Source organism: Watersipora subatra, chromosome 7 (genome assembly GCF_963576615.1).
Source record: "Watersipora subatra chromosome 7, tzWatSuba1.1, whole genome shotgun sequence".
Classification (NCBI taxonomy): domain Eukaryota; kingdom Metazoa; phylum Bryozoa; class Gymnolaemata; order Cheilostomatida; family Watersiporidae; genus Watersipora; species Watersipora subatra.
The window spans coordinates 65,985,667-66,001,243 of record NC_088714.1 but is presented as its reverse complement, the minus strand read 5'-3'; the positions used below and the strand labels follow the sequence as shown (position 1 = coordinate 66,001,243).

Here is a 15,577-nt window from a genome sequence, read left to right as displayed (position 1 = left end):
GTTTTTATACACACTTCTATGCACTCATTATTAATTCACAATTTAATTAATTTACTTATTATTAATTCAACATATTCATGATTTCTATTTTGTTTTCTCAGTTCATTGTATTGATATTGCATTAGTATCAAATCATTTTCATCATAACTTCATTGTAATATATTTTATCTAGCCATTACTGATTATTTCACTTTTAAACACCTTTACATATGTGTTATTTTTTCTCTTAATTTATTTGAACTGCACAAAACACTTCTCATGATATGAAGTTTAAAAGTTTAAATTTAGTATTTGTTAAATAAAATAAATTTTCTGTGCTGGCACTCACCTAGTTAACTATAAAAACAGGTCAGTTATCGCTTTTGCTTTATAGGTATAGGCAGAGCTTGAGCAAAATGCATGCAGAATTATAATTTTACCTGCATGCATGTCAAGAAATGGCATGTAGAGATGATTGTAGGTCAACGGTTTGACTGTATCGTCTGCTCACCATTGCTCTATTCTGTAGCAGCTCAAGTGCTAACTGACTTCTTTGTGTGGGGCCTCACTGTCAACTGCATTTAAAAACCTTAATCCTTTTTTAGAGTTGCATCCGGAGAGCCTTCAAAGCTCAAGTATACACCTGCCCCAGCTGCCGGTTTGACCTTGGCAAAGACTATAAACTCTCTGTTAATGAGCCACTCTCTGCAATTCTTGTATCATTGTTACCAGGTTATGGGGCTGGCCGCTGACTTTTTTATCTGATGCCTGCTATCGCTGACAACTTGTTTCTGCTAGCTTTTAATGGAGATTTACTGCGTTTATCCAATGCTCCTCTCCCATTTCTTCCTTCATATTCACGCTTGTTTTTATATCCATACGCATTACCTACATACAATTCATGAGACGTTCTTTTTTATTTACTAGATTATAGAAAATACATGAATATGAATTAGCTTATGATCACAAAGTGGTTTTGCAATGGGTAAAAGCTGTTCAGGCCGTCACACTAAAATCATATTTAAAATGTACAATTAGAGTACTAAATAGTGTGAAAGTAATTAAGTATAACTAATATATGCTATGGAACTGTCAGTTAGTTGTATGTCGACAGAACATTTGTTCATCTCGTCAACGTTGTGAGGAAACTTCCCGCACTTTCATAAACACCTATAAAAGAAATCTGCTGTGAATCATCAAGACATGACAATTTTAATTTCTTTAGTGATTACGGAATTTCAAGTATGAAATTCTGCCATCTTTGAATGTACAACACTTCTTAGGTTTTCAGATTTTGTGTTATGAAAAAAGGAGTATTATACTCGGGTGATTACTGTACTAGCACTACTTGTACGTAGTCACTACATACTGCGTTGCATCACATTACACTTAACATTATGATGTTAAATAGAATAAGTAGCTCACAACCTGTAAATACATGTCCTCTTACATAAACTAGGTCAATGAAATCGCATCAGGCTCCCACCAGTCACGAAATAATCAGATTAATGGCATGTTCAAGCTACGATGAAAAATCACATCACCTTGTCAGCATCTTGAGCCGCGTTAATCCTCCGAACGAGCCCCAGCGAATTGTAGTAGTCTATTATCTTAGTTGTTGAAGTTTTATAAGTGACAATGCTACAAAACGAGCTGCATGTATGAAGTGTTTGTAATAAAATAGAGACATCTAGTGATGTATAGGAAATCAGCAACAGAGCGGTGAAACGAAGCCCACATGATTCGTATTTAGAAAAGCGTATGAACCTAGCTGTAATCTACATACATATATTATTGCAGCCAAAATGCACTTTTAGAGCAACTTCATGTTTTTGCTCCAAATTTTACAATATTAGAGCAAATTCTTTTACACTTACGCAACATTAGTCCTGCACACGTAGCCTGTCTTGACAAACTGTTGTTTTTGCGGAGTTGTTCTCCCGTCGAGAGGGCGAGCAACACAACAGTTGTGTTGCTCGCCCGCTCAACGGGGGAACAACTCTGCAAAAACAACAGTTTGTCAAAACAGGCTACCGCACACGCAACATTAGTCGTGCACCCGGGTGGTTGCGCAGACCGCTGAAGGAGCTGGAACAAACTAGAATAGGTTGTCTTCCTTCCGCCGCCAGTAATAATTATTCATAGGCATACTTGCCAACTCTCACGCATTGGGCGTGAGACTCACGCAATTACACTAAAGAAAAAATTGAAATGCGTGAGATTTTGGCCCCAATTTCCATAATTTTATATATACTATCATTGATACATCAATTGCCCCAAAACCAAATCTCACGCATTGCCCCACTCTTGGGTTGGCAGGTCTGTCCATAGGCTAAGAGACTGAATTGAATAATTCATTAGGGAAAGAGAAGGCTGAATTCAAAGAGTTGCAGCGGGCTGATTAGCAAATGTGATAGACCAAAATGGAGACCCTCTGGAACAGGATTTCATGCGTGTGATTTATTCAGCATGATGCTGGCAGGACTCAATCTTGAATATCCTGGTTTTATAAAGTAGTATCATGGAAAGCCTACTTAGCGTTTGCGCATGCTGCCTTCATTGTCATCCGTGCGACCACTAGTCAGACCCCGCTTGAGGCATCGCTTCACACATACCTGAAATTAATATCGATAAAAGTGATTCCTATAGCACCTAATCTGGCTATAATAATATGAACCACTAACTGGTTCACATTCCTATAGCCACCTATATTCCACCTATATTCCACTCTACAACTGATTCCTATAGCTACTACTCTACAACTGGTTCCTATAGCCACTACTCTACAACTGATTCCTATAGCTACTACTCTACAACTGATTCCTATAGCCACTACTCTACAACTGATTCCTATAGCCACTACTCTACAACTGGTTCCTATAGCTACTACTCTACAACTGATTCCTATAGCCACTACTCTACAACCGGTTCCTATAGCTACTACTCTACAATTGATTCCTATAGCCACTACTCTACAACCGATTCCTATAGCCACTACACTACAACTGATTCCTATAGCCACTACTCTACAACTGATTCCTATAGCCACTACTCTACAACTCAGTCCTATAGTCACTACTCTACAACTGATTCCTATAGCCACTACTCTACAACTGATTCCTATAGTCACTATTCTACAACTGATTCCTATAGCCACTACTCCACAACTGATTCCTATAGCCACTACTCTACAACTGATTCCTATAGCCACTACTCTACAACTGATTCCTATAGTCACTACTCTACAACCGATTCCTATAGCCACTACTCTACAACTGATTCCTATAGCCACTACTCTACAACTGATTCCTATAGTTACTACTCTACAACTGATTCCTATAGTTACTACTCTACAACTGATTCCTATAGCCACTACTCTACAACTGATTCCTATAGCCACTACTATACAACTGATTCCTATAGCCACTACTCTACAACTGATTCCTATAGCCACTACTATACAACTGATTCCTATAACCACTACTCTACAACCGATTCCTATAGCCACTACACTACAACTGATTCCTATAGTCACTACTCTACAACTGATTCCTATAGTCATTTCTCTACAACTGGTTCCTATAGCCACTACTCTACAACTGATTCCTATAGTCACTACTCTACAACTGATTCCTGTAGCCACTACTCTACAACTGATTCCTGTAGCCACTACTCTACAACTGATTCCTATAGTCACTACTCTACAACTGATTCCTATAGTCACTACTCTACAACTGATTCCAATAGCCACTACTCTACAACTGACTCCTATAGCTACTACTCTACAACTGATTCCTATAGCCACTACTCTACAACTGACTCCTATAGCCACTACTATACAACTGATTCCTATAGTCACTACTCTACAACCGATTCCTATAGCCACTACTCTACAACTGATTCCTACAGCCACTACTCTACAACTGATTCCTATAGCTATTACTCTACAACTGATTCCTATAGCTACTACTCTACAACTGATTCCTATAGTCACTTTTCTCCGTAACGTAGTGGCTACATAGCCTACATTTGATAGAGCAAATGTTTTACTGCCAGGATAGTTGGTGGTAACAGATCAAGGAATATTTTTAATAAACTAAAAAGTGGTGATATCTATATAGTTTTAGTAGGAAGTAGATAACAGCGACTGCTGGCTGCTTATTAATACAGAACAAGCTGAGAGTTTCATCTTTTCTAAATCAATTTTACTCATAGGAGCAGTTTATAACAGCAAATATCAACTAACAGCTCACAATTTTGGTAGAACAGCTCATTTGAGGTGATGTATTCTATATAAATTTTGAATTTTCAACAGTACTGATGATATCCTGAGGCCAGTAACATGGGCGACAACTACTACCAAGGTCAGCGGAGGGGAAGACCACGAAGAGGGAGAGCCGATGAAAACAGAAATTATAACCAAAGAGGTGGAAGAGAGGGGGAGGGGGAGCACAGAGAGGTGGAAGAGGAGAAGGAAGGGAAGATCAGAGAGGGCGCGGCAGAGGAGGCAATACGTACGATCCCGATTACAGAATTGGATATAGGGCGTAAGTAGCAAGGAGTTGTATTTGCTGTTAGTAGTAAGATCTCCTAAGTAGTCTATAAAACTTTTTTGTGATTAAAGATGAACGCTTTCTAATGCAGTCTATGTTCTGTTCGGGAATCTGTCGACTCTGTCTTTTGTATTATATTAAAGAATATGACTATTAGAAAAGATGACTTATAAATAGTTGAACACTATCAAATATGACTTGTGTCTATAATTGGACATTATCAAGTATGACTTGTGTCTATTATAGTTGGACACTATCAAATATGACTTGTGTCTATAGTTGAACAATATCAAATATGACTTGTGCCTTTTCTAGTTGGACATTATCAAGTATGACTTGTGTCTATTATAGTTAGACACTAGCAAATATGATCTGTGTCTATAATTGAACACTATCAAATATGACTTGTGTCTATTATAGTTGGACACTATCAAATATGACCTGTGTCTATTATGGTTGGACACTATCAAATATGACTTGTGCCTATTCTAGTTGGACATTATCAAGTATGACTTGTGTCTATTATAGTTGAACAATATCAAATATGACTTGTGTCTATTATAGTTGGACACTATCAAATATGACTTGTGTTTATAGTTGGACATTATCAAGTATGACTTGTGTCTATTATAGTTGAACAATATCAAATATGACTTGTGTCTATTATAGTTGGACACTATCAAATATGACTTGTGTTTATAGTTGGACATTATCAAGTATGACTTGTGTCTATAATTGAACACTATCAAATATGACTTATGTCTATTATAGTTGGACACTATCAAATATGACTTGTGTCTATTATAGTTGAACACTATCAAATATGACTTGTGTCTATAGTTGAACAATATCAAGTATGACTTGTGTCTATTATAGTTGGACACTATCAAATATGACTTGTGAATATTTGATTCGGGGTCTTCAGTAAAACCCGAAGTGTTTGTCATAAACTAGTGCTACGAAAAGTTTTATATTGAGCTTTTTATTGGCCTTTCAATTCACGTGAGAACATCACGTGACAAGACGATAACCAAACTGTAATGACAATGTCAAAGAAATAAAGAGGTTCCAATCTACTGAGGCTTTTCGTTTTTGAGCTCTTAAGAGCTTGTAATTACCTTTCCACATATTTGGCACCTACAACACAGCAGAGTAAGACATGGTGAATCTTTTGATATCAAATAACTGTAATATGAATTTTGTTGCAAGTCAACCTTTAACTAAAGCACTTAGATATACTGAGCTTGCATTGACAAAATTATTTCATTTTACTTTTAGTGGAATGTTACTAATGGGTTACTAATGTTACTTCTAATGAGTATATATATGTTAAATTGAATTTACTATTTTTGTGTAAGGTACGAAAGAGATACTCTGATCTTCGCAAGAAGCTCAAGCAGTCCGAGTCAGCTGTAAGTAAGTTGTTTAATGAGGATCAGCTTTGACGAAGCGCTTCAAGAGACTTAAATGGAGCCTGGGAACCATTATAAAAGGTCTGCAACTAAGATTTGCATGTGGTTCCACAGGCTACAACATGTTGCTTGAGCAGAATCAACCACTTCCTTCTATTAGAACACTCCAAAGACATATGCAGAGAGTTCCATTTGCATCTGGTGTACTCAAGGGGCTGTTTGAGTATATGAAAGTTAAGGTAAACTTCTGTAATTACAGACTAAGATGTGGTGCTTCGCTCTCTAAAAAACTCATGTTGATTAAATCAAAAATAGCTATTTAAAATTATAACATTGTCTTTGGCTCAAATGTGAAATATTTTTTGTGCGACTAAAGGGCTTTAGTGTTCACAGGTTGAGAAAATGTCTTCCTTTGATAGAGACTGCTGCCTCACACTAGATGAGCCGCAGATTACTCCAGCTAAAGAGTACACCCGTATTAACAATAATCATATATGTATGTTTCTAGCAACTTCATTAAATTGACTGTACATGCATATATTATATACTTGATATATTTGGCCTTATTTGGTGCATCTGAATATATATAATTATATTGTTTGCAAACCCTTGCCCAACCACATGACATATGCAATTTGTCTATTTAATTTTACTGCATTTGAATGTATGTGTACGTATGCATTCTATTTGCAAATGTATGTGCATGTGTAAAAACGTCAACTCAGTTTTTATGGATTTGTGCTCTTTTTTGTTTGATCAGAGGCATTAAGGCTGTCAAAGATACTACATCATGTTAGCTGAAGTATCATATGTTAGCAAGTATTGCCTGTCATGCAAGCTTATTGGCCAATATTCACTTACGTGACTTTTATTGGCTAGCAAATACCATTGCCTATAACAATGAAATGAAACCATTGCACAAAGTGGAACTAAAATGGCGCACGTAAATTGTTGGTGGCATAACTCTTACACTCAATGGCTCTGGCCAGCCAATTTGATACAACGGGGATTACAATTAGATCCCGTATCACAGGATAAAGCTGGCTCTATTGCTAAGGCTATAACCAGCTAAAGATAAAGATGAAATTTATAAACAATAGCTTTCCGCATAGATGACGCTTAGACCGCCTATTATTAAACCGGAAACAGTCATGTTTTGTAACGAAATAACCGATAATTTTGTTAGGGAGGTATTGTGAAAAAATGTCAGCATGCTTCTTCTCTTCATTGGAAGAGGCCAACAGCTTTATAAGAAAAGAGGAGCTACGAATAAACGTTCAATGGTCGACGTATAAAACAGAAGAAGTTCTCGGAGACTATAACATTATTCAACGATATGATTGGCTTTCGGACAACGGCCTGTGATTGGCTGCAGAAAGCTATTGTTTATAAATTTCACCAAAAATAACACATTGGCATCATTATCGAAGCCGGGTCACGTACTTACGTGCAAACAGCCGAGCTTGAAGAAGGAGCTTGCCAGTCAGAAGAGAATATAAGGAGAGCAGATGTGCACAACAATCAGAAATCGGCTGGCAGTCTCTTGCATCCAGTTCTTTTGAATGGGCACACATTGAATTGTATTGAATCATATATATTTGTACATATATGTAGTCCCACGACCAAACACGAGCGAAGCGATGGTTTGGGAGATTTATGATAAATGCATATGTGCACACAACTCACAAAAATTATTCATCAACGGCCGTCGCAAACCCTTGCACCGAAATCTCTTCAACAAATTTAACCATTTTTCAATGGAGTCGTTTAAGTATAATAACGATACTAAACACATATAAACCTATTTAAATATGTTACCAAGTCTTTACTATTTGTAGAAAATTTCCTAAACCTAACCATCTGATCGGATTATACATAAATAGACAGATTAATTCGGCCTAAAATCGTTATTAAAACTTTATGAGCTTTAATTTTATCAAAATTAAGACCGGCAAACGAAACGCCGAGCGACAGAGAATAGAACCATTAAGTCGTGCGCATTTCACGAAAAAAAAACGTGCGCATTTCACCAGTCTATAGCATTGTCCAATTGCCGAAGGTTTCTGTAATTAACGTATAAGTACTGAAATATAATCGTTTCTTTTTTGCCGATTTCAAAGTAACTGACATTTTGGAAACTTATGAGTACTTTGCTATTCCAACTGATGTCCAAAGCAGTTAAAGTAAAGGAAATTACGATGATATTTTTTCTAACGGTTCTAATGAGATTATTACAATATTTAATTGTAAGAATAGGTAATTATTCGATTTTATAAGATTTAATTATAAGAATAAGCATTCGAATTTACAAGATCGAAGAATATTGTGACCGATGTTGGGCAATATGTTACTGTTATTATTTTTTCTAAAGAGTTTTGTTAAATAGATTTTCTAAAAATCTATATAAATATCACAACTTCTTGATATTGTTAGCTATGACGTTTTGAAATGTAAACAAAAGTGTGCATTGGTTTTCTGTTATTACTGTATTACTATATCAATACTATTGGTTATTCTAATAGTATCAGTGCATTTTACTTCTAATATTGCATTTCTCCTATTGCTGGGGAGAGATATAAACATATAATCTTTTCCTTTCATTATTGCTGTTTGTTGTACATAATAACACCCAGTACATTACAGTTACATGTACCATTGCAGTTATCCTATTGCACTGCAGAGCCATTTGACTGCTAATATTGCATTTCTCAACCAGCAGTACCCTTTCTTTTTCCAATATCACTTTGGTCGTGGGCTGTATGACATTGGAATTTCTAGTATATATCTTTGCCATTGTACTTCTAAATAGTTTACTTCTTGTGGAGCAGTGAAGGGTCGTAGTGGTTTCCCTCGCAATATACTTGTTATATATCAGTGGGTTCATATGCTACATTTTGCATAGGTAACTAAATGCTGCCTATCCGAAATGCAATGAACAACAACGGTATCAGCAGTCTCCGTTTTAGTAGGGCTGAGAACTATCTGTACTGAAGGCCAATCATAGCTGGTGCACCATCACAAGCCACAGCAGTTGTAATGTTCAGTATAATGTTATGTAATTGCAATATTCTATTGGTTTTTCAAAAAATGGTCTCCCTTCTTGAATTTGTTCACAAAATCTTTGCAAAACAGGAGCTCATCAAACACATGTTTTCTTTCTCACTTAGTCATCTCAGATAACCATAAAAATGTTATTAGACCCAAATGTTGACTCATCTTTTTTAATAGCAAATTTGCATTGGTTCAATTCTTAAATGAATGTATTGTGTTTGTCACTTACCATCTCGTCAATGTGACGTTGAACTGTACTATTCCCAAATGGTAAACATTTCATCACTGAACTAGAGTCTCTTCTCGCAACTGTTCCAATGACCTCGCTTACAGCTGATTTGATAAGTTTGTGTCTAATCGTATGAAGTCTTCCTTGCTTTGCAATTAGTAGAGAGATGTTCTATGGAGCTAAAAAATGGGGTCTTCCTTCTCTGTAGTTTTCAGCTAACTTGACCTTGAAAAATTCGACCTTGTCGTCAAGCAAAAAAGTATTTCACATTCGTCATCATGGGTAAAATTTCATCTAATGTAAAGAGGGGGTAGTGGTTGCGTATATATGCCTTGTTCAGATCCTTTGAATCAGTACATATATGAAGGGTTCCGTTTGGCTTTTTCATGGCTACATGTGATGATATTTATTTTGTCTGTTTATCTAGGCGTGAGGTAACACCTGCTGTTTCTAGTTCTCTTATCTTCTTCATAATGTCATCCCTTATCATGATAAAAGTTTTCTTTGGTCTTTGTTGAGCTGGAAGTATTGATTTATTAATCTTAATCTCGTATTCACCAGGTTTCAGTCCTAGTCCCTTAAATACATCATCATAGTTTTCAATCAGTCATTCGCTATTAACTTTAACTTTTACCTGTACATCATTAACAGTTTCATCAATTTTTATCATTTCAGTATTGAGGGATACATCTATGCCAATGTGAAGAATTGTTGATCCTATTTTGAATCTATGAGTTTGGGTAGTTCCTCAAATTGAATAGATGTCGTTCCTTAGCTTGACATTGGCTCCCTATTGTACATAGGTCACCATCACTACTTGGCTGGGCTTTATTTGCGGCTTGACTAGCTTCTCATAATCTTTCTCTGTTGTAACGTTTCTGGCTGCAGCTGTGTCGAGCTGGTAATCAAGCTTTTGTTTCCTGTGTGTCAGAGGGACAAGCACTCCCTTTCTGACTTTACTGACTGTCTGTTAATTCATTGCTAGAAGTTCCCCTTACGCTACTGAGCTGTTTGACCAGGTGGACATCAGTTTGGCCTTCCTTATTTTCATTTGCTCTCTTTTTCTTACATGCTCTTTTAAAATGATCTTTTTCTGACAGTAGTGGCAGGTGGCCCTTTAGGCTGGGCAGTTGGATGGGCCTCTTCCGCGTTTAGTTTTGCAGAAATCACATTCACTTGTGTTGGAATTTCCATCTAAGTCTTGCTCTCTGTATTTTCTATTTTGTGGTTGTTCTCTACCATCGTACACTTCCATTTTGTGTACCATCTCTGTTGGTGTTCTACCTGCCAATTCCTTCATGTGTGTTCCTTCATTCCATCAACAGCGCTCCACCTAGCCATTTCCACTGCCACAATTAGGGTGAGAGGTCCTTCAAAAGCCTTGAGAAGCGGTTTGTTTCTTAGCCTAATATCATCAAAGTCCCTGTACTAAAGCATGGCATGTTAGGTCATTGTTAATATGGTGAACTTGCATAATCTTGCCTGTGTTCTCAGTTTGTTTTCAAATTCTTCAATGCTCATTTCATCCTGTTTTATATTCAGCAACCTATGTCTTGCTATTAATGTCTCATTTTGTGGTTAGCAAAAATAATCAAATCCCTTCATCACTTTATCATAATCTACCTTATCTGCCTTTTCTACATTAAAGTTCTCATATATATCATTTTCTATGGGGCCGGCAGTTCTTAGGAGTTGTCTGTTCTCTGCTGTTTTAATTGCTCGAACTCACTCTTCCATCCCTTTGCCAAATTACAATTCTTCAATGGCTCTGGTGCTGGTTGCTGCTTCATTCTCACATTGGATCTGTCACTCGGGTTCTCTAATATCTGTATTCTGACACCATATTGACTGATGTATTATTAATTAACCAGTAGTTGCGGATTAGAGCCCATGTTTGAGATTCAGCTTGAGTCTTTCGTCATTGATTTTTACCAGAAGGGCTCTTTATCTCTCAAGGTTAATATAGCGTTTCAGTGGGCTGAAAGTCAACATTAGGTCACCAAGGTTAGGTCTAAGTCGTCAGGTCAACACCAGGTATGGGAAAAAATTGGGAAACAAAAAAAATTTGAAGATTTTATCAACTACCATTTTACTATCATTTATCATTTATTTACTATTATTATGGCGTTTTTATTATCAGTCGTGCAATAGGTGATAAAGTAACAGGTCTTCCAGCTAGTGAAAAGCATTTGTGGCCTGTATGGATAAAAAAGTGAGGCAACAACAGTTTGTACCAGAGCGGAGATCATGTATTTTTCTTGCTAAGAATTATTATAGTTTAAAAATACAGTTGTAATAACATTTACAATAACGTTGTAATAGCATTTACTGTGCACCTTTTAACACTGTTACCTATGTCCAAGAGGAGACAAATCTTAGGTTTAAAAGTATTGTGCCTTTTGGACTGTAGGCCCAGGAGGTTCACTTTCATCTATTCATCTCCAAGGGCTAATCTGAAATGTTATAAAATGCACCCTTTCCACTAGCTTACACATTAATAAAAAACTACCCCTTATCACTTCATCACCACAGACTAATTGCCCCTTTTTTGCTCTTGAATACCCCTTTCCACTGTGTGAAAAAGGGTATTCATGTCCCAAGCTAAAAACATAACCTTTTTATGAAAACACTCTAGAGTGTCAGGCCACCAAAAACACCCCTAAATGTGCTTTTTTTGTTGAGCCCTTGGGGATGAAAGTTGAAAGTTAACCCCCTGGGTAATAATGTGAATTAATATTTTGATCATAGGAACTGAGAAACAAGCAAAAAATAACTAAATAAATACATAAAAGGATTATTATTATTTTGCAACAATGATTATTATCATTATTTAATAATAATCTAAATGGAAGTAATGTATTTTTGCAATGACAATTACACACATTCTTCAACATCGAGGATGTGTATTTAAGCTTGTTGCATTTGGAAACATAGCTAAAACAAATAGAGAACAAGCATATGACTTACCATCTAAAATGACAACATCATACCTCCAACAAAAGGATTAAGTGGGTCTAGATCGCTTCCAACCCCCCCCCCCCCCCCCCTTCGCTTTCACGCGTCGGGGAGGACTCTTACTATCTACCTCTGTGTGCAACGGCATCACAAACGTGTAGTGTGTATGTACGTCAATTTTAAAGGCACGGCCTCCCAAAGCCGCTCTGGCGTCTTAGCCAAGTTCCTACAACGTAGCACCTTCAATAAGGGACGTCCGAATACACAATTACGATATGCCGCAGTAATCACGCGAGAAATGAATGTAGCAACCATACAGGTAGGGGAATTCCCCTATATACTAGGGCATTCAACAGACGGATATCGTTTGCGGCAGTTGACCCGAGGTGAGGAGCGGCCATGGACATTTTTTCTGCAATACATGATATCATTTTCTGTCGCAGCAAAATATCGTCTAGATAAGGTAATTAAACATTATGTGTTGTAGGTACTAAATAATTACCGTTGTGCCAGTATTTGCTATTCCCTCTGTTATCTATGTGGCTATGCTACCCGTTGACATACCTTGATGATACTAAGTCAGCACTGCGCTTCATACAACGACCAGTGTAAGCTGAACTGAGCACGGTAATGATGAAGTAGTCATTGATAAAGTTATATAATATGCAGAATATGCATATGCTAAGAATGTACATATTTTTAAAAGAGACTGTGGGTTTTCAGAGATTTATCAAGAGAGAATATTGCGACGTTTACGCGCATGTCAGTTAGTTGGGTCATCCAAACCATTTGCTCAACTGAGCACCTCTCTATTTTTAATCATTTTGCCAAAGCTGCTATATTGCACACTGTTATGTGTGAAAGGTGAGGGAATTCCCTTATGCAGTTCTTCCACGCAACACAGGTGATCATCCCTGTCTTATCCAGACCAAGCTTAATTGGATGGTTGGCTGCCTCTAAAATACTTATATTCTTGTTCGGATTTTGAGGGTCAAGTTGCCAAGATTATCTTAGATGTCTTATTGAAACGTGAAGTTGTATTAAATACTCAGATAGTAGTGTTCAGTGATAAAGATATTCATTTAACACTTTTACTTGAGCAGCCCTTAAAGGTTCCATCTCACATTTGAATTGAATTGCATTGGCTTGGAGCATCCTACCAGTAAAATTGAGTTAAGTATTTACTGTCACCATAGACGAATTGAATTGATTCTCTATTTTCAATAAGCAAAATGACTCAAGTCAAAATGCACCAATGCTTCCCTTTATTATTACTACTAACTATGCTTACATTATATTACAACATTAATGGAAAATCCATCACTGTCAGTGATGGAAAATCCTTCACTGACAGTGATATCCTAATCCTAAGTAAACCATCTGTTATTTGTTACATGATGAAGCAAAGATGTTCGCGCAGTCTAATATTGCCAGCCGTACACATTTGCAAAAGACCTCGACATTTCTTTGTATATCTTATTGGTCAATAACTTGTACTACGCACTAATATACAGTCAAACATGGATAACTCGAACTTCACGGGACCAAGCAAAAGTGTTCGAATTATCAGAGCACTGTCACAAGTCCATGTATTTACTTATTTATTAGTAGATACATGTACATATACAAACTATAATATAAATCAAAAGCACAAATGGCTTGTTTTAAATTAAATGCTTCTAATGTAAAGTTTAAAACGTTTTTATCAAAAAGTATAGATTTTTATATCACTTGAGATTGGTTTGTTGTTTGAGGTGATGTTATTGCCAGGACGTTTTTTAGATTGACATTGGCAAAACTTGATCGTTGTTGAAATGCTCAAAAGAAAAGACATCAGTACATATACAAACTATAACATAAATCAAAAGCACAAATGGCTTGTTTCAAATTAAATGCTTCTAATGTAAAGTTTAAAACGTTTTTATCAAAAAGTATAGATTTTTCTATCACTTGAGATTGGTTCGTTGTTTGAGGTGATGTTATTGCCAGGACGTTTTTTAGATTGACATTGGCAAAACTTGATCGTTGTTGAAATGCTCAAAAGAAAAGACACCTTTTTCTTTTGAGCGTTTTACCCACGATCAATTTTGCCGATTTTTCTTGAAGTTTATGCAAAGTTTACCTCACTTTACCTCGCTTCGGAAGGGCGATCGTTAAGCGGATGTTTGGTATAAATCAAATTTCACCAAACCTTTAGAAAAGTTGTTGACAAAAATATTTTGCCGATGGTGGTAATAACGACGCCTATGAATTACGAAAAGTTGAGGTTTACCTCTATGGCTTGGAATAAAGTGATTTTCTAAAGCGATAACAACCGTTTCGGTAGCCGTTGGGTAAAAAACAGTTCGAGTTAACAGTGTTGAGTTCGCATTATCTATAGCAGTTTATCATTACGTGGAAACGGACCAAAGAAACCGTTTGAATTAACCATGTGTTCGAGCTATCCGTGGGCGAGTTATCCATGTTTGACTGTAGTATAGTTTTTTGGTTTGCCTGTGCATTCACAATAAGCTTAGTTATGCCGTTTTTGTTGTTGTACAAATAACTATAAATTTGTTAGGTATGTACGCGCTAGTTATCCAAAAAGCTGTGTTTATTTTTGCGTTTACATTGTCATGTTTATATTTATTGGTTGTTATTTTGTGAATACTCCTCTTAACTCCTTTGTTATGGAAAGCCTTTATAACAGCTCGCCTTGATAGCTATAAAAAACATTTATCATGAATCACCGAGTTAACAGAGCTACCCAAAACTTTACCACAATTAATTTAGGATATTGGATTATCTTTTTACAAAAGACAAACCAGTTAATGTTTCTTTTTCTCAGAAATCATTGCATAAAATTGAAGGTTCCAAAGTTTTTTTTCCGGTTTAGGATGGATAAACAGAAAAATAGTGCTAGTGTTAGTGAAATTCTTTCACATTGGGCCTGAGATACTTTTGATGACTATGTTTTCTTGAAGACAATTCTTAATTTTTTGAAGAGAATTGAATCGATGCCTTTTCCTAATGCCCTCGAAATATCTCTAGAACTAGCTAATACAGAATAAGCCTATACGCAAACAGCTGTTATGGCCTTAAAGATGTGGTTGCGCCAAATTTGAGTTAATTTTAAAAGAAAGTTTTTTTTTCTATCAGTTGATATGTTGTTTGTTGTGTTAAGCGATCTCAGTGTCAAGGTATTTGAAGATTGAAATAAAAAAAATTGATCGCGGTAAAAACGCTTAGGCCAAAAAAACATGCCCAGACTTTCTCAAAATGATGTAACGCGTGATACATCCTGTCTCTATCTCTGGTATTCACATCGGCTATTGCGATAAAAGTCTAGTCCTACGCAGCTCTGTTGGCATATATTTTATCTTGTATTTCCTCATGTCGGGTAGAATAAAATTTTAAAT

The 15,577-nt window shown here is 36.4% G+C and overlaps 3 protein-coding genes and 1 long non-coding RNA gene across 4 annotated transcripts in view; 3 read left to right on the top strand and 1 right to left on the bottom strand.

The window, feature by feature from the left end:
• Nucleotides 1-732, top strand: part of LOC137401195 (E3 ubiquitin-protein ligase UHRF1-like) — a 51,762-nt gene extending 51,030 nt beyond the window's left edge. Inside the window, exon 16 of the mRNA XM_068087586.1 lies at nucleotides 585-732. Within this exon, the coding sequence (XP_067943687.1) occupies nucleotides 585-731 (147 nt within the window). The 3' untranslated portion in view covers nucleotide 732. The remainder of the gene's footprint in view (nucleotides 1-584) is intronic.
• A 284-nt stretch (nucleotides 733-1,016) lies between these two features.
• LOC137401198 (uncharacterized) lies at nucleotides 1,017-12,262 on the bottom strand. Its single transcript, XR_010979298.1, has 4 exons — nucleotides 12,192-12,262; nucleotides 2,514-2,594; nucleotides 1,524-1,620; nucleotides 1,017-1,149 (listed from the first exon to the last, which is right to left on the bottom strand). It is a non-coding gene; the product is annotated as an uncharacterized lncRNA (long non-coding RNA).
• LOC137399674 (uncharacterized) lies at nucleotides 2,961-4,001 on the top strand (the record flags this gene model as incomplete). Its single annotated transcript, XM_068085862.1, has 1 exon — nucleotides 2,961-4,001. A coding segment is annotated over one exon (1,041 nt), but the record flags the coding sequence as incomplete, so codon positions are not given.
• A 275-nt stretch (nucleotides 12,263-12,537) lies between the features above and the next one.
• Nucleotides 12,538-15,577, top strand: part of LOC137399221 (NFX1-type zinc finger-containing protein 1-like) — a 62,268-nt gene continuing 59,228 nt past the window's right edge. Inside the window, exon 1 of the mRNA XM_068085232.1 lies at nucleotides 12,538-12,642. The gene's annotated coding sequence lies outside the window, so the exon portion shown is untranslated. The remainder of the gene's footprint in view (nucleotides 12,643-15,577) is intronic.